The 24,922-nt window shown below is 36.6% G+C and overlaps 1 protein-coding gene across 5 annotated transcripts; it reads right to left on the bottom strand.

Annotated features, from left to right (window-relative positions):
* Positions 1-1,818: 1,818 nt before the first annotated feature.
* Positions 1,819-24,730, bottom strand: LOC121374042 (ankyrin repeat domain-containing protein 10-like). Of its 5 annotated transcripts, none has more exons than XM_041500916.1 (6): positions 24,438-24,730; positions 17,638-17,790; positions 13,956-14,047; positions 12,221-12,675; positions 8,249-8,377; positions 1,819-1,986 (listed from the first exon to the last, which is right to left on the bottom strand). In XM_041500916.1, exons 1-6 carry the CDS (start codon positions 24,636-24,638, stop codon positions 1,847-1,849), a joined length of 1,170 nt encoding a protein of 389 aa, XP_041356850.1. In that variant the 5' UTR covers positions 24,639-24,730; the 3' UTR covers positions 1,819-1,846. The 5 variants fall into 5 exon arrangements, with proteins under 5 accessions (XP_041356850.1, XP_041356852.1, XP_041356851.1 ...); XM_041500918.1 differs by lacking the exon at positions 8,249-8,377 and adding an exon at positions 3,252-3,368; XM_041500917.1 differs by lacking the exon at positions 17,638-17,790 and adding an exon at positions 17,437-17,586.
* Between the last annotated feature and the right edge of the window lie 192 nt (positions 24,731-24,922).

Below are 24,922 nucleotides of genomic sequence, written 5' to 3'. Positions count from 1 at the left end.
CAGGGTTTGGAGTCGGTATCTGGATTAAAAATACCATGCCTCGACTGGGATCCGAACCCAGTACCTACCAGCCTGTAGAACGATGGCCTAACCACAACGCCACCAAGGTCGGTCATAACAACAAGAATTCACAGAGAAATAACCTGGGCGTAACTTAGTAATTTGACCATAAAGGTGAGTTACTAAGTCTCCATTTTACCATTGGACGGCAGAATATTGTCACATCCACCCACTCCATCCCACACCCAAATAAAGATCTACAGTGTATTTGTATTACATGCATACAGTGGTATTACAAGCTATGATGGATACTGGAGTACTACAAGCTATAATCCATACTGGAGTACTACAAGCTAAGATCCATATGGTAGTACTACAAGCTAAAATCCATATTGCAGTACTACAAGCTAAAATCCATACTGTAGTACTACAAGCTAAGATCCATACTGTAGTATTACAAGCTAAGATCCATACTGTAGTACTACAAGATAAGATCCATACGGTAGTACTACAAGATAAGATCCATACTGTAGTACAAGATAAGATCCATACTGTAGTATTACAAGCTAAGATCCATACTGTAGTATTACAAGCTAAGATCCATACTGTAGTAATACAAGCTAAGATCCATACTGTAGTACCACAAGCTAAGATCCATACTGTAGTATTACAAGCTAAGATCCATACTGTAGTACCACAAGCTAATATCCATACTGTAGTATTACAAGCTAAGATCCATACTGTAGTACCACAAGCTAAGATCCATACTGTAGTATTACAAGCTAAGATCCATACTGTAGTACCACAAGCTAATATCCATACTGTAGTAATACAAGCTAATATCCATACTGTAGTACCACAAGCTAATATCCATACTGTAGTACCACAAGCTAATATCCATACTGTAGTATTACAAGCTAAGATCCATACTGTAGTAATACAAGCTAAGATCCATACTGTAGTACCACAAGCTAAGATCCATACTGTAGTACTACAAGCTAAGATCCATACTGTATTACAAGCTAAGATCCATACTGTAGTATTACAAGCTAAGATCCATACTGTAGTATTACAAGCTAAGATCCATACTGTAGTACTACAAGCTAAGATCCATACTGTAGTATTACAAGCTAAGATCCATACTGTAGTAATACAAGCTAAGATCCATACTGTAGTACCACAAGCTAATATCCATACTGTAGTACTACAAGCTAAGATCCATACTGTAGTATTACAAGCTAAGATCCATACTGTAGTACTACAAGCTAAGATCCATACTGTATTACAAGCTAAGATCCATACTGTAGTATTACAAGCTAAGATCCATACTGTAGTACTACAAGCTAAGATCCATACTGTAGTACTACAAGCTAAGATCCATACTGTATTACAAGCTAAGATCCATACTGTAGTATTACAAGCTAAGATCCATACTGCAGTATTACATATACAAGCTAAGATCCATACTGTAGTATTACAAGCTAAGATCCATACTGTAGTATTACAAGCTAAGATCCATACTGTATTACAAGCTAAGATCCATACTGTAGTATTACAAGCTAAGATCCATACTGTAGTATTACAAGCTAAGATCCATACTGTAGTATTACAAGCTAAGATCCATACTGTAGTATTACAAGCTATGATGGATACTGCAGTATTACAAGCTATAATCCATACTGCAGTATTACATATACAAGCTAAGATCCATTGCACTAATAGTAGTCATGTCCATCCAGTGCATCCTAAACACAAGTAAACATCAAAGCTGTATTCCTGTTACAAGCTATGATCCAAGCTGTATTCCTGTTACAAGCTATGATCCAAGCTGTATTCCTGTTACAAGCTATGATCCAAACTGTAGCATTGCACTGAGTACGCTGTCATATCCGTGCTGCATTTGAAGTGACGCTTGGTGCTCCATGGCACTAGCCGACAAAGTAGGAAGTAACAATTCATTTGTTGACACACCATTTGCATAAGAATCTGAAAGATAACAATACATTCTTAATAAAGATTTGTTTTATATACAAGTGAAACAGTGTACATAAGAAGAAAGGTTATACTCACAACGTCAATAATTTTAATGCAATTAAATATCTTGCTTACCGCAAATTGATTTAGTGTAAAAAGAGAAAAAAATAAAAATATGAATAGCATTTTATTTAGATTTGTCACATGAAACTTATATTTAATAGTTCTCAAAAGAAAAAAAGAAAAAATTAAAAACATTTAAAAATTCCTTTTATTTTACTTCAAAATGTACAAAAAATTAATATTCTAGGACTTCAGAGTTGTCAGAAATTAAGCTAGCAGCAAAAACATAGCAGAAATAAGCAGCAAATGGCAAGTAACACTCCATTAATGATAAACAATGTTGAAACATGTTTTATTGTATTTTAAATACATATGACCCCAAAAAATGTTTTAGCTGCATTAAGCAAAATGTTGTTCTACTCCAAGCTCACTCTATATTTCAAACCTCATGCACCAAGACAGATTTGTTTAATTATTGATGCAAAACATATAAAATAATAAAATATTTCTGACAGTTTTCCTCTCCCAGCCCTACAATATCAATTATCTATAAATAGTTAACACTAAGCTTTTGCAGGTTTTATAGTTGCTGATCTCTGTCAGTTACTAGTGGTTATTTATTAGATGTTAATGTGTGGCTTATACAATACAAGGTTTATAGAACTGAAAGAAGAAACTCACTACAACAAAGATTACACTTATTAATAAGGAACAAGAGATCTTTTATATACTGATGGAAAGAAATAAAGGATCACACAGATAGCAATAAGAAATAATGACTGCATCAAAAATCAATTCATATTGTCAAAGTTGACTGGGAACATATAGGCAGCACAGTCAACACTACAGACATTCAAACCCACATTACAACTTGGTATGAAATACAGACATTACTATGCTAGTGAGTTAAATATGGTTACAATTTGATGTGTTCCCGTATTTCTTTCCATCAGTATATATACACTTTCACACTAGTAGGAAAACACATAAAACAACCTTTAAAATACTACGCCGTGGGGCATTGGTTGGAACAGGAAATATCCCAGTGGATCTAGTGTATCTCAGGTGAGTTTGCTACCACTGAGCTACATTCTACTCCTTAAAACAGAAACGTGATAAAGGTACAACTAACCCCATTTAAATCATATGAGACGACAGTAATGTGCATTTTGCCGATTGTTCGTGGGGTGGCCTAGAGCGTACATGGTGCTCACCGAAGGGTCCTGTGGTGTCGAGGGATTCATACAGAGGTATGTGGTGGCTAACCATGGAACTAAGCATGTGAAAGTCTGCATTTTCTACTGGTGCTTCAACAGCAGTGGACAGATTACCTGGCAAAATAAGGGAATAATATAATCATGCAAAAGAAGTTTTTGTAAAAGTATATATAATAAAAAAAATTGAAAAAGAATTTCTAAATTGTAGGATATTGTTACAAGAACACGGCAATATTTGTATTAAAAAAGAGGGACCCCCCCCCCCCCCCCATCTTCAGCAAGACTTCAAACTAAAGGGAAATCACTGCTATCAACAGCAGAGTCAATAATAATAAATAATCACAACTGGCCTCGATGGTGTTGTGGTTAAGCCATTGGACATAAGGCTGATAGATAAAGGGTTCACAGCCCGGTACCGGCTCCCATCCAGAGCGAGTTTTAACTACACCCTCTTCTCTCTCACTAACCACAAACAATTAACAACTAACCTACTGCCCTGGACAGACAGCCCAGATAGCCGAGTTGTGTGCCCAGGACAGCGTGCTTGAACCTTAATTGGATATAAGCACGAAAATAAGTTAAAATGAAAAATAATCACAGCATCATGCATTTTGTCATTAAAATACTCAACTGCACTGAAATACATTCAGTCTGTTACTATTGAGTGCTATAATAAAAATGTAACACCTACAAGGATATCTAGGGCTCAAAACAGGAGCTAAACATATGACCTGCTGTTATTAAAAAAAAATACATGTCAGAAGCAGACCAAAATAAATATGCTTTTCTAAGAAAAAAGCATGGCCTTCTGACAACAGGACAGAATAGGATGAAGAGAGTGTTTGGGGGTGTGTGTAAAAATTATAACATCTGAGATATACCGGTATTTTAGAGGATTATGGAACTAAAATATAACAGGAAGGAAGGAAGGAAATGTTTTATTTAATGACACACTCAACACATTTTATTTACGGTTATATGGTGTCAGACATATGATTAAAGACCACACAGCTATAGAGAGAGAAAACCCGCTGTCGCCACTTCATGGCTTACTCTTTTCGATTAGCAGCAAGGGAGCTTTTACATGCACCATCCCAGACAGGATAGTACATACCATGGCCTTTGTTACACCAGTTGTGGAGCACTGGCTGGAACGAGAAATAGCCTAATGGGCTCACCGACGGGAATCGATCGTAAACCAACCGCGCATCAAGCGAGCGTTTTACCACTGGGCTGTGCCCCGCCCCTAAAATATAACAGAATCAAGAGCTAAATCACAGATCTTCTCTTGAAAATTAAACTGCAATTTAAAAAAAAAACATTTTTTAGTAGGTGAGTTTCTATTACAGCTGCTAGCACAAAAAAAAACCCAAACAAAAACTAACTGCTTTTCACAGGCCTCAATTTCAAACCCTGATATCAGAAGGGAAGGTTGTACACAGTGTCTTTTAAGAGCTAATTTATAATACCACACCCCTTATCTACCAGCAATCTGACTACTGGTATGTTACAAATCTGTATATTGGACTTCTGAGTGTATTTGTTACTGATTGTACATACATGTATAAACATTTTACAAATACAGGCCCACTGCACACATACATGCAAGTACAGTGAAACTCCCCTAAACCGGACACACTCGGGACCAAGTAAAAACTCTGGTTTAAAGAGGTATCCGGTTTAATGAGGTTCCCTTCTATACTGATATTAAAAAGGGGCCGTGAAAAAATGTCTGGTTTTGAGGGAGGTCCGGTTTACAGAGTCCGGTTTTGAGAGGTTTCACTATATATACATATAGTAAGGTTGATGGCAAAAGGTGTCTGTATGTATGTGTGTGTGTGTTTGTGTGTCTGTATGTGTGTGAGTACGTGCCTGTGTATGTATGTGTGTGTGTGTGTGCGTGTATGTGTGTATGTGTGTGTGTATGTGTGTGTCTGTCTGTCTGTGTGTGTGTCTGTGTGTATGTATGTGTCTGTCTATAAGTGTGTGTGTGTGTATGTGTGTGTGTGTGTGTGTGTGTGTGTGTATACGTGTGCCACTTTTAGTAGTTATTTAAGTTTAAAGACTTCACTGATTGTTTGAGTTTGAATTTCAATGTTTTAGAGTACAAGCACATGTCCATTTAAAGAAATCTGAAAATAGCCAAATACACGCTGATAATGTAGGCTTCGAGTTACTCTGTCCTAGGATATAAAACAAAAGTATTAAAACAAATTAAGAGAGGAAAAAGATTTAAATATTAATGGTGTTGGGTTGCAGAAAATGCAGACTTTCAAAACACTTTTTAAAAACTCTTCATCGGGGATGTGATATCCACTTAATAATAAAAGATGAATTTACTATACTTTAATATTAAAGGTCTTTTTTTTAGCAGTTCAAGTCCAATCTACCGTATGAAAATTATTTAGACAGAAAAAGAAGCTTCACATCCTTGCTTCAATCAATTACTATTATATATTAATAAATTTACTACAATTAATAAAAGATAAAACATACAGGTACATGTATATTCATTATAGACAGGGTTCCAATGGTTATTCCAACCCAGTGTCTTTAATTAAACTAGCAAGTACCCCCCAAATTTTTTTTAAAGTTTAGTTGGAGTTCTCCCATTATAACCAACCAGATCATCTTCCAAACCAATACCATGTGACATTTTGGAATGGAATAAAATATTTAGATTTACAAAATCCAATGGGAATCCTGTTTGAACACTCTCACTCACTCACTCACTCACTCACTCTCTCACTCTCACTCTCTCACCCCAACACAAATCAAAACAATGGGAGGAGTCACAAAGCCTTCGGTTCATTCACATAAGCCAAACACAAACATGCTACATGGAATTAGTGATTCACTCAAATCAAAATGTTAATATATGTACTGTATTATTTCTGAATTAATATATCAACACTACTGTAAACTACAAATCAGTCCAAGTGGTATTCAGCTATTATTATTTTTCCTTACTGAATGAAACATTAGACATTATTTACTTCCAATCTGTACTAGTAAAGTCTGAACCAAATTGTTAACAACTACGATAAATTACTCTCCTACCTTTAATTACAATTACATTTCCCCCAAATTTTGTCCAGACACAAGTTGTGAAAAAAAACCCATTACAGTGACACAGATCCCACCTATGTAACGATGTCACCAGTATCGAGATTGCATAGGCCAAAATACATGCAGTTTTCTGCAGTCTGTCATTTAGTTTTTTTATCGAATAGTCTTCAAGAGGGGTGAAAGCCTCCAAAGTATGTGACATAATTAATATAAAATCAATGTTCTTTAGTGGTATCTTTAAAAAAAAAATAATAATAAAAAATAATAATAATATGACGTCATCACGTTTGCTTTTATATCGTAACATGTTATGACGTTGTTAGATTAAGTCATATCCTTTCACCCCTCTTGGAGAGTATTCCATAAAAAGTCAAAATGGCAGCTGGCACAAAATTACATGCTTTTTGCCCTATGCGATCTCAGCGAAGTCGATATAGGTGACATAGTTATCATCTAGTATGTGGAATCTGTGTCATTGTAATGGGTTTTTCAAGATTTCTGTCTGGACAAAATGTGGCTAAAATCTAACGAAAAATAAAGGTAGGAGAGCAGTTTATTGTAGTTGTTAACATTTTGGTTCGGACTTTAGCAATGACGTATATAAAAGTGTTGGCAATAAATTCTTAAATGTGACATACTCATTGAAGTAAATCCTTTCTAAAAACATTGTTTTTGTATTTATGAGACCAATTTAAATTATTCCTTTAGATAATTAAAATAATAATAATAATAAAAACTTTTTAAAACTACCTCAGAGATATCTCATTTATTTACTACTCTCAAGACATTTTCCAGAGATGAAATGACCATGGGCAAAAAAAAGAAGAAGAAAGACATGTTTTATTTAACGACGCACTCAACACATTTTATTTATGGTTATATGGTGTCAAACATATGGTTAAAGACCACACAGATAATTAGAGAGGAAACCCGCTGTCGCCACTTCATGGGCTACTCTTTTCGATTAGCAGCAAGGGATCTTTTATATGCACCATCCCAGACAGGGTAGTACATACCACAGCCTTTGATACACCAGTCATGGTGCACTGGCTGGAACGAGAAATAGCCCAATGGGCCTACCAATGCAGATCGATCCCAGACCGACCGCACAGAGAGCGAACACTGTACCACTGGGCTACGTCCCGACACACCATGGGCAAAAAAACATCTGGTAACGTTGACAGGATCTTGAAGAGTATTCAGTAGAAAATTCATTACAAGCAGCTTACATGACCTACAGTTAAAAAGTTAGTTTGTTCTGTTTAACAACACCACTAGAGCACACTGATTTATTAATCATCTGCTATTGGATGCCAATCATTTGGTTATTTTGACACAGTCTTAAAGAGGAAACCTGCTACATTTTTCCATTAGTAGCAAGGGATTTTTTATATGCACCATTCCACAGATGGCACATGCCTTTAATATACCAGTCATGGTGTACTGGTTAAGACCAGAAATAGCCAAATACGCCCACCGATGGGGATCAGTCCCAAAACAAGCGTCTTGAAATATAACCACAAGTTAGACCCAATATAGCTGCAGTTTAAATTTTTTATAACATATGGTCAGACATTGATTATTCTTTCAGTTTTTTCCCCCACTGACTTATTCCCTTTATGTTTTTATCCAGAATCTATAGCAAAACATGGAGCTAATCATAATATTAAGACAAGAGACCTAAACACAAAATATATATGTCATCACAGCACCAAAAAACCCCTGTATTTTACATTCTGCAGCTTTCGATGCAGGTGCAACAGGTGCTGACAAAGTGTCATTTAACTTTTCAGGCTTCTATAAAATGACACAGAAATACTGAAACGGAGTGCTTACATGTAAGTAGAAGAGCTGTTACAGACACATGCATAAGACGAAGAAAACAAACAACAAGAGAAAGTCAAAGACAGGTGTTCTTCGTGTACCTGGTAGCGGTGTCTGCGAATCGTGTGTAGAGCGAGGTAGAGGATGGACAGAAATGGCCAGAATAGCATTATATGAGCTCAACACATTGTTATTGTTTGCACTTTCATCCTGGCGCATGTGCAGTTTATCTGTGGAAAAGAGGAGAATATTTCCATCGAGCCTGAACACTATCACAACAAATACAAATTTTGCTTTCGATTTTTGTCCCTACATCTTTGATCAATGTAGCATATCCAGTTGAATCCTTGAGAGGGCTAAAAAAAAACTAGCAGGTAATTGCCCCTACATTGAAAAAAAACTAAACAAAAAAAACAACCCAAAAATTGATTTTCAGGGGTAGCTCTGGGTGAGCAAAGCATTTCGTCAAATTATCTTTTCAAAATGCAAAACCCGGTTATTTTCCAACAAAACACCAACTAATAAATGAAATGTTTTCGCCAAATTAAAATAAACTTTGCCAATTGTTCCTAAAATTCACAATTGGCAAATATGGCAAGTGGCAGAGCTAGCCCTGGATTTTTAAGCTTTGCAGAGCCCTTTTTTTCTAGCTGTTGAAGACCCTATATTAATGTGTTCACATTCTTTTTTATTTTGTCTAACTATTCTGTACCCCCACCCCCCAGTATTTTAGGCTAAGTGTGGTTCTGCCGAGACAAAAACAATTGTCAATTGAATATTTATACAAACCTGTTATACGACTACAAAATGCACATACACCTGTACATCCTTCCAACCACAAGTTAACAACACATGATAACAACTGATGACAATGAGGTATATAATTAAATGTTACATTCAATCTACCATGCTGTCACTGGATGCAATTATAAATTTTCATTTTCGTCTACAATACAACAAAAAAAAAAAGTTTGTTTTTGTTTAACGACACCACTGGATCACATTGATTAATTAATCATCGGCTATTGGATGTCAAACATCTGACTCGCAGTCATTAGAGGAAACCTGTAACATTTTTCCTAATGCATCAAGAGATCTTTTATATGCACTTTCCCACAGACAGGAAAGCACATACCATGGCCCTTGTCCAGTTGTGGTGCACTGGTTGGAACGAGAAAAAACCCCAATCAGCTGAATGGATCCACCGAGGTGGTTCGATCCTGCGACACAAGCACCTCAAGCGAATACTCAACTGACTAAGCTAAATCCCGCCCCTTACAATACAAAGACGACCAATGATACATAATGACTGAAATGCATGGATCTGCCAGTAATAACTTGATGTATCATTTAGAAGATCAATTATAAACCTGTTACTATGCTATTAATTATTAGCTTTATACCGGACTCAGTGGCCTAGTGATTAAGCCAACAACCCTAGTTTGGTCAGTGCCGAATTTGCATCCCAGTACAGTCTAAAAGCCAAGAATACATTTTAATGGCTTAACTGGGAGGTTTATGACATCTACATCAACTTAACTAGAGCTTGCTAAATAGAGGGCTAATGAATACACAAGGTGGCAAACATAATACTTATCTATCATGAACATGAAGTGGCACACACAAATATGCATCCATATCCATGAAGACCGGCCTCGGTGGCGTCGTGGTAGGCCATCGGTCTACAGGCTGGTAGGTACTGGGTTCGGATCCCAGTCGAGGCATGGGATTTTTAATCCAGATACCGACTCCAAACCCTGAGTGAGTGCTCCGCAAGGCTCAATTGGTAGGTGTAAACCACTTGCACCGACCAGTGATCCATAACTGGTTCAACAAAGGCCATGGTAGCGCAAATAAAAGATCCCTTGCTGCTAATCGGAAGAGTAGCCCTTGTAGTGGCGACAGCGGGTTTCCTCTCAAAATCTGTGTGGTCCTTAACCATATGTCTGACGCCATATAACCGTAAATAAAATGTGTTGAGTGCGTCGTTAAACAAAACATTTCTTTCTTTCTTTCCATGTCCATGAAAGGATTGTTGAACGAAATTACACAAGCTCGTAATTATGCATGCACAGCCTAATAAAATTTGTTTTGTTTAACACCACCACTGGAGCACATTGATTAATTAAACATCGGCTATTGGATGTCAAACATTTGGTAATTCTGACAAGGGATCTTTTATATATGCTCTTTCCCACAGACAGGAAAGCACATACCATGGCCTTTTTCCAGTTGTGGTGCACTGGTTGGAACAAGAAAAAACCCAATCAGCTGAATGTATCCACAGAGGTGGCAAGCACCTCAAGCGAATACTCAACCGACTGAGCTAAATCCTGCCTGCACAGCCTAATAACTGACTGGTATTATACCATTGCACTGAATAGAACAGGATCAGTTAAATATCAGTTTGATCCATTAGTAAAAGAAAGACATCAAAAACAATTGAGTCAGTGTTGCATCTTGGTTAGCATGAATAAAAAAGTAACATGTATTCTGAGATACTGCTAAAGCAATACCTGTCCCCTACTGGACCCAACAAATGTTTTTAAAACTGTGAAAAATGGGTAAACTGCCATGAAAGTCAAACCTGATCTGTAACAGTGCATGATAGATATATACTCATAATTTCAGCTCAATATCTTGAAGCATGGCAAAAATGTGTCTAGAAAACAAATATTCATATTTTCTAAGTTCAAGGGCCATAAATGTTAAAAATGGGTAAATCGCCATGAAAGTCAAACTTGATCTGTAACAGTGCATGATAGATATATACTCATAATTTCAGCTCAATATCTTGAAGCATGGCAAAAATGTGTCTAGAAAACAAATATTCATATTTTCTAAGTTCAAGGGCCATAAATGTTAAAAATGGGTAAATCGCCATGAAAGTCAAACTTGATCTGTAACAGTGCATGATAGATATATACTCATAATTTCAGCTCAATATCTTGAAGCATGGCAAAAATGTGTCTAGAAAACAAATATTCATATTTTCTAAGTTCAAGGGCCATAAATGTTAAAAATGGATAAACTGCCATGAAAGTCAAACTTGATCTTGAACAGTACACAAAATTTCAGCTCAATACCTCACGGCACTGTGGGAAAAACATCCGGAAAACTGTATGTGGGACAGACAGATAGACTGAGAAGAAACCTATAGTCCCACATGGTTGGATGGGTGGGGTGGGGGGGGGGGGGGGGGGGGGGGGGGGGGAACGACGACGACGACTAATAACTGTCCAGTAAACCTTACAATTATGGATTATTGTACATTCAGTTCAGCTAGTTACAAGTATGAATGTAACTATGATACAGATCACTGTTCAGTGCACCAAATGTTCAAGAGTAACAGTATGTACACTGCTATTGCTAAGCACTAACAAGTAACCATGGACTCGTGTCCTTTACACAGTCCTTTTTCACAAGGTGTGTGTGACCAGAATAGTGTGCTTAATAGTGATATGCCTGAAAATAATTACAAATGAAAATGGACTTTTGTCAGATATGATAAAAGTGACCTGGGATCTACAATTGCAAGAGAAAAGCTAGGCATGTCTAATTCTTTTGATTTAACACCAATACAGACTTCTCCACAGATAGGAGAGTACAATAGTATATTCAATATGCTTTGTCTCCAATGTGGCCACCCCTTCCTCACACAAACGTGTGCCTATTGACATGGATCTGCAACAAGTTAAAGAATAAAATTTACATAAAAAGTTGAAAGATATAAGAATAAAATAATAAAATTTGCCTTTTATTATTGCTAAAATTAGTTATGAGCTTAATTTTACCATAGTTTTTCAACCTGAGGTATTAAATATTTAATTATTCATGAAATATTTATTCCAAAATTAACCCATGGTTAGGTCTGCAAATTTTTTGTTATAGAGAATATGAATAGCATAGACATTTTATTTTCACTTTACTAAGCTGCGAAAAGATATATGTAAAAAGCAAGTGTTGAATACATATATTACATTAAAAACTTGACAGATCGATTTGCATGTGATTTCCCAAGGCAATGGTAGTAATAAAAATAAATATTCTTCAGTTTAAGTCAATAATCTCACCATGAACACGCCTCCTTTTGAAACACTCATCTTCGCAATCATCACGTCCTCGCTTTGTTCCCGTCAAAGATCTGTAGTCCAAGGGATAGTCTGACCTCGCTTGATCCGCATGTACGTCGCCATTTGCCATAGGCAAACTGAAACCGTTCAAATGAGAATTGGAGGGTTTGCCCAAAGAATCGGGACATGCACTTGTCATGTCCATTTCCGTTTCCATGTCGCTCATTTCGGAATGACCATTGCTATTGGCGTGGCCATTCATCAGTTCGTTGCGATGTGATTCATGAAAGGCAGACGCCTGTATGTTGTTGTTTTCTGCGAGACAGGTTTTTGTCGGTATAGTATAAAGGTTCTGCTGCTGAAGTTGCATAGCTTTCTCTATGTAGTTACTACATTCGTGAAATCCGCTGATCGCTGCGACCATGCTGGGCACTTGGCTGCTGTGGTTCTTCATACTGAAGCACAAAACAAAGTGGATACAGTAAAAAAGTTTGTTTTGTTTAATGACACCACTAGAGCAAACTGATTTATTAATTGGATGTCAAACATTTGGTATTTTTGACATATAGTCTGAGAGGAAACCCAGTACATTTCCCATTAGTAGCAAGGGAACTTTTATATGGACGATCCCAAAGACAGGATAGCACATATACCAATCGTGGTGCACTGGCTGGAATGAGAAATAGCCCAATGGGCCACTGACGGGGATCGATCCTAGACCGACCGTGCATCAGGCGAGCACTTTACCACAGGGCTATGTCCTGCCCACAAGTAGGTTTAGATCACACACACAGGGAGTAAAGCAGTAAGAGTTATCTTTTAACATACAATATACTCAGGGCTTCGAGAATTTTATAAAAATTCACTAGCCATGGGATCAGTGATTTTAAAAAAGTACTAGCCATGATTAAAAATTCACTAGCCCTACTTTAAATAAATACAATTTTAATAGTAGTAATACTCAGATGTGTCACCTAAAGAGGGAGATTGAGCTTACAAATCCTTAGACTGGGGTGGAAAGAGGGGTCAGGATATTCACATTTACGAAATATGTAAATGCAGCCTTTGACAAGGTTTTGTTTCCACTAGCCGTCGTGCTAGTTATAGTAATTATTTACTAGCCCAACACTGAATATCACTAGCCATGGGAGTGGGGCTACCATAATCTAGAAGCCCTGATATACTCCTTGGCATTATTCTTTCATTCTGATAAAACAATGGTTAAATGACATTAATCATAGAACCCACAGAAACAAACAATACAGGTAGTTTTAATTCTGATACTAGATTATTATAGCCAGGAGAAAAAGACTAAATGTTATCTTACCACAGCAAGCACCTTTAAGTATAACAATGTTATTTTACTATATAAATAATGATACGGTACCCTCAAATATGTTAGAGTAAACTGGTTACATTAGACAATTTTCTTGGTGTTACATGATAAATTTTACAAAATGAAAAAACCCAGAAAGATTTTGAAATGGTATTAATTGTAACATGTTTAAAGATGGATTAAAGTTAAGAAGATGTCAAAAAAGAATGCAAATAAATAAAATATTTCAGTAATATTTTACCACAGTGAAATGCCCCTAGATATTTCAGTGTTGTTTTACCAATATCATATTTAAAAAAAAAAGCCCAGTATCAGTTGGCAAGATTCCAACCTACTGCACCGATGGCATAGCATTTGGTAGCTCACGACTGTAACCCTTAAATTTTTGCAATATCTTACCACAGTGAAGCACCCTGGGAAATAAGAAGACTGACACATTCCATGCTGCCCACTCTAGCTGCCTTGTGTACAGGTGTCTCCCCAAGATAATCCTGCAAGAGAAAAGCAAGTTATTCAACCTGCAAAATAAAATACAACATATACATATGTACTTTGACCAGTTTAAATGAGAAGTTGATGTGTGCCTTTTGAAACTACAGAAGAATTAAGGATGTGAAAAGGGTAAGTTTGTGAAATATCATAAATAAAACTTACAACTTCATATTTAGCCTTTTTTTTTATATTTGTAAAGATTATTTTAAATGTTTTGTAGTCTGGTGGATTAAGTTTACTGTCAACAGCAACCAGGAAACAATAATATCGTAAGTTACAATTATTTCTTATTTTAGAAGATGGTACCACAAACATTTATATAGACTTAATTCTGTTCATAAAGTTCTGCATAAAACTACAATAACAGTCCAACAAATCGACACGTACATACATTTCTATCTGCAGAGAAAAAACAATAGGTAATACAAGATGTTGAAAAGCACACTATTTGTTATATAACTTGTAACATTAACAACCAACTATGTTTTCTAATTTAGCACAGCTGTACTCAGCCATTGGCTTAAACAGAATGGTAATATACCTAAATGATAATTATAATAATTACCCATATTTAAACATTTTTAAAAATATAATTATAATATTCATTAATACTTAATCAAAGATAGAAGCATGAATTTATATGGCTATTTTTTTCTCTCTTTCTTTAAAAAAAAAAAAAAGATATAATGTTGATCAATATAGTGGATTTTTATTCACTTAAGTTCATGCATCGAAGGTTCTGGACATTATTGTCAGTTTACACATAGTCTCATTGTAAAAGGGTACTAGTACTTATACTGTTACAGTGTATGTGTACTCATTTGCAACAGACTTAGAAGTGAAATTATTAAAGAAATAAAAAAAACTAGTAAAAAAATAAACCCCTCAAAACAATACAATACAATCTAATTAAAATTAGCTCCACTATTACATGTGGATCTAACACCAGCCAGTTGGAGCTCATGTCCACCAATCAAAACCTTACTTGCAGAATCCTGCCAGTGATTTAAAAATAATTTGAAAACATTCCGAATTATCCTGAGGGTATACGACATGTTTCGTGTTTTATGTTTTATTTTATAAAATAAATAATTTTTAATGTAAAACTGAAGACTGATTTAGTTGGTGTTTTTTAATAAATAAATAAATAATTTTTAATGTAAAATTGAAGACTGATAATCCACCCCGTACGTACTGGTATGGTTCGCTGTACTGCGGCCACTAAAATAGACTCGCCCGAAATTTTTAGAATTTGTATGCTCCCAAATAATGTTATAAAAGGCGAAGTGTGATTGGTCAATATTTAAATTATTATTTACAGACGAAATGTTACCTGGCCATTGGGGACTACGCAGTGTTGTTAGCAATCCGATTAAAATTAGTTCTACTGGTCTAAATAAGGCATTCGTAATTCACATGAAACATATCGTATACCCTCAGGATAATTTGGAATGTTTTCAAATTATTTTTAAATCACTGGCAGGATTCTGCAAGTAAGGTTTCAGGGCTCGAAATGCAGTATTAGTACATGCACCGGTGCATGCTGATTTTTGCGTGAGCATGTAACTTTTAAAACAGGGTGCACGCGGTGCATGCTAATATTTTTCAAGTACTGTGTATTGCGTAAAAAAGTTGATAACTTGCTTAATACAAAACACAAATATTCATACGTTTTTGTAATAGGCCTATTGTAGATTTCTTTACGGCGTTTACATTGGGTGAAATTTTCAAAGTTGATCAAGAATCAGTAATAAACGCAGTTGTATAACGTTCCGGTACTGTTAATAAATATAGGTATTGCCGAATAGCTTCGTATAAAAAAAAACCACGAAGTTGCCTTATTTTTGTAGCATGCAGAATTTTAATGGTGCATGTAACTTTTTTTTCAGCATGCACATGATGCATGTAGATTTTTTTCTTCATTCCTAGCCCTGGGTTTTGATTGGTGGACATGAGCTCCAACTGGCTGGTGTTAGATCCACATGTAATAATGGAGCTAATTCTAATTAGATTGAATACAATATATAACAAAATTTCCCAAATCTCTAATAAACAAAAAATAAAGTGTGTCTATAAAATAATTTGGACACAATCTCATAACAAAAGAAAGAAGAAATGAGGTGGCTGCTAAATATAAAAAGACCTCTCGATATTAAAACTATACATTAAAACAGAGTTTACTTGTCAAGTTGATCCACTCATGAAAATCACCATAATTAACCTTTTTAATGACTTAAAAGTAAAATTATTTTCACATTTTAACATTCAGTTGTGAATTTCATTAAATTATTTCAATAAAATAGAATGAAAGTGTGTTCAAATCCAACCAGACAACCCATTGATAAACCATTTCTGGAGGACTTAAGTCTTTATTAGTAGGGGTGTTACAATACACCAATACACTGATGTACCACGATACTATTGCAGTTGCTTGTGTATCAATTCACATTTTGATCATTTATCAATTCCTATTTTAATTTTTTATCGACTTACCAACACCAATTTGTACTAATGTACTTACGGGTACTGACAATTTATTTCTTTCAAAGAAAAATAGTAAAGTGGGCAGAAAATAGGTCCATGATATGGTGTTTCCACATCAAAAGTTTGTTTAATCAGAATTTCACTTTTATCATGTTTCTTTCTTATTTTTAAATCATTTCACCCAAGCTTCAACTTCTTTTTCCACTGGGAGAACACAATGAATAAGGTATCAAGATACATATTGTATTGTGGGTTATATATCGAGATACATATCATATTGTGAGGTAGGTGTATCGTCACTCATGACACCTCTACTTATTAATGAAGTTAGCAAGGAAAAGAATTTGGTGAACTATCACCTACCTTATCTGAAAGTTTTTGTTTAACAACACCACTAGAGCACATTGATTTATTACTCATCGGCTGTTGGATGTCAAACATTTCACAATTTTGACATATAGTCTTAGAGGGAAACCTACTGGGCTTTTTTCTGCCAGAAAGAAATGTTTGGGTATGGCACTATGGAATTGAATGCAATCAGTCAACAGGGTGTATGAAACTGGTTTAGGTTTAGGGATAGGGATAAGAAAATCATACAGTAATGATAAGAGTCATTAATTTTGTCAAAAGATTAACTTAAAAAAATAAAATCTGAATTTTTTTTTGGGTATGGCGCCATATCCATTTTACCCTCTGGCAGAAACCCTGGCATGATAATAAACACAGAGACAACATATTATGACCGTTACCTGGCAGATGAAATGGTTTAATCCATACTGCTTTAACCAGGGTAACCAATGTGGGTGCCCACCTTCATAATAATATTTATAAGCAATGCAAGAAACTGAAATGATTGACACAGCAACTGTGGACTAAACACCAGACAACATATTATGGCCGTTACCTGACAGGCGAAATCCGTACCGGTCTGCATTAACCAGTGTAAACAATGTGGGTGTCCACCTTCGGAGGAGACATGGGCGAGGTTCTGGAGGTTACGACAACTGCGAACATTTGAGGTTGTCAGAGACACAAGCTTCCTTAGGCAAGCAAGCTACAAATCACAAAAGAAGCATCATTGAAAAGACCTGTACACTGGTATTACCTGGCGGTTCATGGACGCTCCGCAGTGTAAAAGCCACTTGAGGCAGTGGCTGTGACCGGCGAGGGACGCTATATGAGCTGGAGTCTGGTTCACTCGATGTGTCGCGTTATCACAGCTTCCACCATTTTCAAGCAGATGCATTAGACATGTCAACTGAACAAAAAATAAGAGGAAATATATCAAAGACATCGAACATGTGCATGTACACGGACCCTTTAATGATTTCAGCAGGGCCAATCAAAATGTAACAGGCCCAGATTACAAACTAACAACACATTACTGAGAACGTATCTACTTCAAATAACAAAATAACAATGACTGGCTGCATTTTTCTTCATAAATAAAACTCTGACAATTATTTTGAAAATATTACATAACTCTTGATAACACACCCTCCCCCATAAAGTTTTATAACACATGTGATTCCTCTTCCCCCTACAGTGTTACATAATTGTTGAACAGACCCTAGCAAGACTGCCCTTTCCATTTGCCATTTCTGATATAATACAGATATACAGGGCTCCACAATTATATTTCATTTTGTTTCCAAAGATGAATGACATTGCTAATAAATAAAATAAATCACAAACTTGGTGCAGTTACTTCTGTCTAAATCCAAACTTACTAGAATTATCAGAATCTTCATAAATGAAGCTACCCGTGTTACACACGAAGCTGGCCCAAAGTTGTGGCATTTGGTTGTCAGTGCAGATAAGTGATGGTAAATGGATATATATATACTCTTCAAAAAAAGAAACGCAAAAGGGTACAAATGGGTTATAACTCCGATTTTATGTTTCCTACCGGTTCATGCTTTGTGAATATAAGGTCATTGCATGTCCCAAACACATTCCCACGGTTACATTCGATAAAACGCAGCTACTGTACAATAAAGTTCCAAAATGTGAATATTCGCAAAAACGCAGCCACGTGCAAACCATGTCACCACTGCACGTGCGTTGTCTGCACGTGCAACATGAACACCGACAGTATAAAAGTGCAGGGTGTTCGCTTGCCTGGCCTCTGTATCTGGCCGACAGTTGACAATCCAGGACATGCCACGTCTCAGTGAACCGCAGAGAAACAATGCCATCGGCCGACTAGACGCAGGCGAATCCAGAACGGCCGTTGCCAGGGCATTCCATGTGTCCCCAAGCACCATCTCCAGACTGTGGGACCGTTACCAGCAACATGGATCAACACGTGACCTCCCTAGATCCGGTCGACCACGGGTCACTACCTCCGGGCAGGACCGCTACATCCGGGTACGCCACCTTCGGGAACGATTGACTACTGCCACCTCCACAGCCGCAGCAATACCAGGTTTGCGCAGGATATCCGACCAGACCGTACGGAACCGCCTACGTGAGGTAGGAATTCGTGCCAGACGTCCAGTTCGAGGTGTCATCTTAACACCACAACACCGTCGACTCCGACTGCAGTGGTGCCAGATTCATCGACAATGGCCTCAACTGCGATGGAGACAGGTGTGGTTCAGTGACGAGTCCCGATTTCTGCTCCGACGTCATGATGGAAGATGTCGCGTGTATAGGCGTCGTGGTGAACGTTATGCGGCAAACTGCGTGCAGGAAGTGGACAGATTCGGCTGGGGTAGTGTCATGGTGTGGGCAACCATCTCACACACTGGCAGAACTGACCTGGTCCACGTGCAGGGCAACCTGAATGCACAGGGCTACATTGACCAGATCCTCCGGCCACACATCGTTCCAGTTATGGCCAACGCCAACGCAGTGTTCCAACATGACAACGCCAGGCCTCACACAGCACGTCTCACAACGGCTTTCCTACAGAACAACAACATTAATGTCCTTCCTTGGCCATCGATATCACCGGATTTGAACCCAATTGAGCATCTATGGGACGAGTTGGACCGACGCCTCCGACAGCGACAACCACAGCCCCAGACCCTGCCCGAGCTGGCAGCAGCCTTGCAGGCCGAGTGGGCCACCATCCCCCGGGACGTCATCCGTACTCTGGTTGCTTCAATGGGCAGGCGGTGCCAGGCAGTTGTCAACACACGCGGAGGCCACACCCGGTATTGACTCCAGATGACCTTGACCTTGGTGGTGTGTCCTATCACTTACTCACAATGGACTAGAGTGAATTGTGAACAATCCTGCAACATTTGGTAATTATCGGACTCACCATTCAATAATTAAATCAATTCTCCAAATGTTACGACAATGTGGTTTTGCGTTTCTTCTTTTGAAGAGTATATATATATATACAATGTTTTCCATGCAAAGTTAAAGGGACATTCCTGAGTTTGCTGCATTGTAAGATGTTTCTGACTAATAAAATATTTCTATGATAAAACTTGCATATTAAATATATTTTCTTGTTTAGAATATCAATGTGTTTCTGGTCGTCTTAATATTTGTAAGAAGCTCAAACTGGATTTGGTCTTCAGATAATTTTGTACATGTATGTGTCTGAAAAAACTATATTTTAGGAAACAAGATGAAATTTAACCGAGTACAAATATTAGAACGATCAGAAACATGTTTAATATATAGCCACTGATATTTTATGCAGAAAAATATATTTGATGTAAAATTTACAATCGTTAAAAAGTCTGTTAGTCGATAACATTTTAAAAAGTGCACCTTTAAGAATCAAAATGACAGCACCCAGTAATAAAGTTACTGATGTGTAAGTGTGCAGTTACTAAGGTTGACAACAATCACTTTTCGCACCTTTGTTTTGCCTTCGCACACAATAATTATAACATCCAGCTGCAAATTTTTTTATATGATATATTCTACAAAAGGTACTTTTTATTTCTTTCATCTTTTAAAATTTAAACGTAATATGTTGTCTAGAATTATGAAAAATAAAAACATACTGATCTGTAAACAGAGTTGTCTGCTCGTTATATAATTTTGACAGTGGTCAAGGTTAGTAGACCAGCTTTTATTTTAATATAGTGAAGCACTTACAATAACATTAAACTGGATATATCATCATGACGTTTTCCGTTTCCAGAACGCTGGAAAAATTCCAATGCAAAATTGCTATTGAAAATGTTTTGTTTGAACATTTGAAGAAAATCCTGTAATTAAAAAGTTATACCATTTACGATATTTGGATTTTAGGTGAAATTACAGTCAGACATGCTATATTTATGGTGTACGAAGGCAAAACATGGGTACGGAAAGTGACTGCCGTTGACCTTAAATTATCTGTATGATGATTACAACATTTTAAAACTATCTTTACAGTGCCCTCAATAGTTTAAGAAGTAGCAGGCTACAACAGTGACGATAGCAGGGGGCAAAGCGGGGGGTCTGGGGGCCCTCCCCTAGAAACATTTGAAAAATCAAATTTCGATGTGAACTAATCGCGTTTCAAGACAAATAAACAACTATTTTGGCACCTTGTTTGGATCCCTTTTGTAGGAGACTTTATTAAAGAAGAGAAAGCACTTTTTTTTTACCATCAACGAAAAGTAGGCGGCGGCAAAAGATGTTTCAGGCGGCGATTTGCCGCCGGAGACCGGGTACTTTTGAGGGCTCTGTCTTTATTGTAGTAGACATTCGGTTTAATTGTTGTGATTGATCAAATATTTCTAAACAAAACGAGTAATTTTGCAAGCATTTCTGTTACACAGGATAGGTCACTTAGTGCTGATTATAGAACAATATCCACCTGTTACCCCCTATTATATTGATATAAAGCTCGGGAACCTCACCCTAACACTAAAACTAACAATGACTAATAGGGGGTAATGGATAGATATTCTGCCGTCAAAATGTTCAAAACCAAGTTTTCAACATAAAAACAAAAAAATATTTTCATAATAGACTTCTTTCTCATTCCACTGCGCATGTGCCCGTTGCGGAGTTACTCGAGGACGCAAACCGTGAGATCTCGCCAAAATAGACCTATCTGCAAATTGGGGGGCAAAAGCAATGGGAGGCCACGACCATTGTTCAATTATTAACTGTTCCAATCGCATATGTCCGGGAAATTCTTTATCCTTCCATTGATATCCAGCCAATGGATATCGGAAACGTTTGTGGGTAATCGTTTCACGTAGAAAACGATTTTAATGTTACTCTAAGTACGAGGGTTTGTTCGGGACATTTTGTAGGAGGGAAGCCAGTGAACGCATAAGGGACCAAAACCTTACCGGTTCTGTACAGGACGTTCCTACACAGGGCGGTCTAGTATACTTAGATATGGTGGAAAACACATTAACAGTAAAGAAAAAAATATATATATTTTGTATATAAAGAAAATGTATGTATATTTCGTATTATACTCAATAAAATACATAACGTGTGCGTGTGTAAATATATAAAAAATATATGTAGTCAGGACAGCTCTGTACAGAACGTTCCTATACAGGGCGGTTTGTATTCTCTACTTAGATATAGTAGTAAACAGTAAATAAAATAAAATAAATATATATTTTGTATATACAGAAAATATATGTATATTTCGGACAATACTCAACAGAATATATATATATATATATATATATATATATGAACTTTTAATGTTATTATTACTCAGTGTGTTTCAAATTTAATTATAAGTATTGTCTGTTATTACTTTTACGTTCATCTAGGTATGAACAAAAAAATCATCCGCAAACTTATGTGAGAACGGCTTTGCCGATTCACATAATTTACGGATGATTTATTTTGTTCATACCCCGATGAACGTAAAAGAAATAACAGACACTCCTTAAATAATAATAATAATAATAATGATATATAAATATATATAGTGATGACGGCTGTGTACAGGACGTTCCTACACAGGTCTGTCTAGTATTTTATATACTTAGATATGGTGGAAAACACATTAACAGTAAAGAAAATAAATATATTTTGTATAATACTCAATGCGTTCATGTTGACACTGTATAAAAACGTGTGTATGGGTAAACAGAACGGCACCTACCTTCAACCCCCCCCCCCCCCCCCTCAAATCCCCCTTTTTTTAAATTCCCACTTTATGGATATACATGTAACAGCATAAAATCTCTTTTTTTTTTTTACTTTTCCCAATTAGATAGACACTAAGAAAAATGCAACAAAACACCACCCGTACTCAGCGGTCACCTGCCTTAAGCGGCCATTTTTTCCTCCCAAACTATTTATAATGTAAATGCACATGTAATAAGCGGTCACCTGTCTAACGCGGCCAGCGGCCACCTAAATCGGATCCCAAATCGCTAAAATACCTGCATTAAGTGGCCACAGTAAAGTTTTACTCTTATATAAAAGGGATATTTTAACAACAGTGATACGGTGCAGCAAATAACCGATCTTCACACCTTCAGGAATACTAGTACCCATTCAGTCCCGACATCTCCACTGTGTATCAATTAAGGAAGTATGAATCTGACATGCATCTAATTGCCTCTGGGCAGGCTACGCTTGACATTTGTAGATTCACATACTATAACAATACATCGTATGAAGTCGGAATTAAATAATTAAATGGAAAAAGAAAACAAACTTGTGGAGAACGGTTAATTTAATATATTCTATTTGCATTATTTCTGAAGGAGACAATATGTCAAAAGTTGATTTATAGTCAACTATGAAGCACAAAGCCGTTAATTAGCAGTACAGACGGTAAAACAAGAAACAACAACAAATGTTTTAAAGACTATATATGTGGCAACCTGTACTCAGCGGCCACCTGTCTTAATCGGCCACGTTTATCTACTCCCTTGTGTGGCCGCTTAAGACAGGTTTGACTGTATATATATATATATATATATATATATATATATGTGTGTATATATACTCTCTCTCTCTCTCTCTCTCTCTCTCTCTCTCTTAAATATATATATATCGATCGATGCCATAACCTGTCGGTGCCATAACCTATGGAATCTGTCAAATGTTTTGTTTATACTTTTTACGAGATAGTCTTTTAATCTGGCGTTATCAAAACCCTCGGGTACGAGTCGCAGAGACTTTGTCCAAGTTGTTGCACTGCTTTTTAATTTGAACCATTCCGCTGTAAATTTCAGCGGACCGTTTTCTACGGCCATTATACCATCTAATTCGAAATATGTACATGTTAGTTGCCAAAGTTTAAAAGTCCCATACGAAGCTACTCAAGTTGCCCATAACAACCCGTCTGTCACGCCCCCCAATTTGTAAATAGACTAGTTTCAGTCTATTTTGTCAAGGGACGTTACTCTTCGCGCGCATGCGCAATAGGAATGTGAAATACCTCTATTAATTACATCTTCTGTTCAAAAATAATTATTATTTAAATCAAGACAGTTACAATATTTAATGACATATCTGGTTAAAAATTAAAACTAATAATTGTATTAGTCATGTTGTTTTAAAATAGTCAAATAATTTTAAAAAATAAAAAAATAAAGTAACAAATGTTTTTGTTTTTTTCTTTTTAATATTTTCTTTTAATAGTGTTATGGATATTTCAATAGCCTATTTGAGTTATGTTATGCGGTTTTTATTGAATAATAACAATAATAATGTCCAAACTTCGTAATCCCATACCATCACCACGAAGTCAATATCCCCCACGGGGGTGGGGGGGATTAAAATAAAACACTTATTTTGTGTATGTATTCTCCTCAGGCTAAAGACCGTAGCCGCTCAACCATGAGAAAAAATAGTATTATTAGGCCAAAATGAAGTAGGGCCTACAACTAAAACAACTTCCTTTATCTAAAAATAGATACAAATCATTGACCAGTCTCAAGGCCAAAGGACAATGCCAATGTAAAAGTACCAGTAGATAACCCCCAAAACAGTGTTAAGAATATAAATTCATCATACTTTGCCAAAATAGGCTGCCCAGTGTGTCGGGGTCCAACCATAAAAGTCGTCTTCCTGGTATAAATCGTGTTCGCCCGTCTTCAACAAAGAAAGCATTTCCTCGACATTTCCATCGCGGACAGCGCAGTGCAGGGGATATTGCTTTCGCAAAATGTCCTCGCTTTGTTTTTTCCACCACTGTCCGTTAGATGAGTTATCCATTATTCTTCACCTGTTACGTTACCGTTCATAGTACCTTTTTTATTATGTCACCGGTCAGTTTTGAACCCGTTTTCCCCGCCAACCATCACACATTGCCACGAAAATTAGGTCAGCGTTTTCAAGTTTTCGCAAATCGTACAGCTATTTAATGACATAGAGTCATACGCACATTTTGATGACGTTATCATTTTGAGCGTACTATTAATTTTGTAGTTTGTTATAAAAAGTACTGTTTCGAGTTTTCAGCCATTGTAATATGAATAATTATCACTGATAGATCCTTT

Source organism: Gigantopelta aegis, chromosome 6, assembly GCF_016097555.1.
Source record: "Gigantopelta aegis isolate Gae_Host chromosome 6, Gae_host_genome, whole genome shotgun sequence".
Lineage (NCBI taxonomy): Eukaryota > Metazoa > Mollusca > Gastropoda > Neomphalida > Peltospiridae > Gigantopelta > Gigantopelta aegis.
This window is presented reverse-complemented; position numbering and strand designations above follow the sequence as displayed.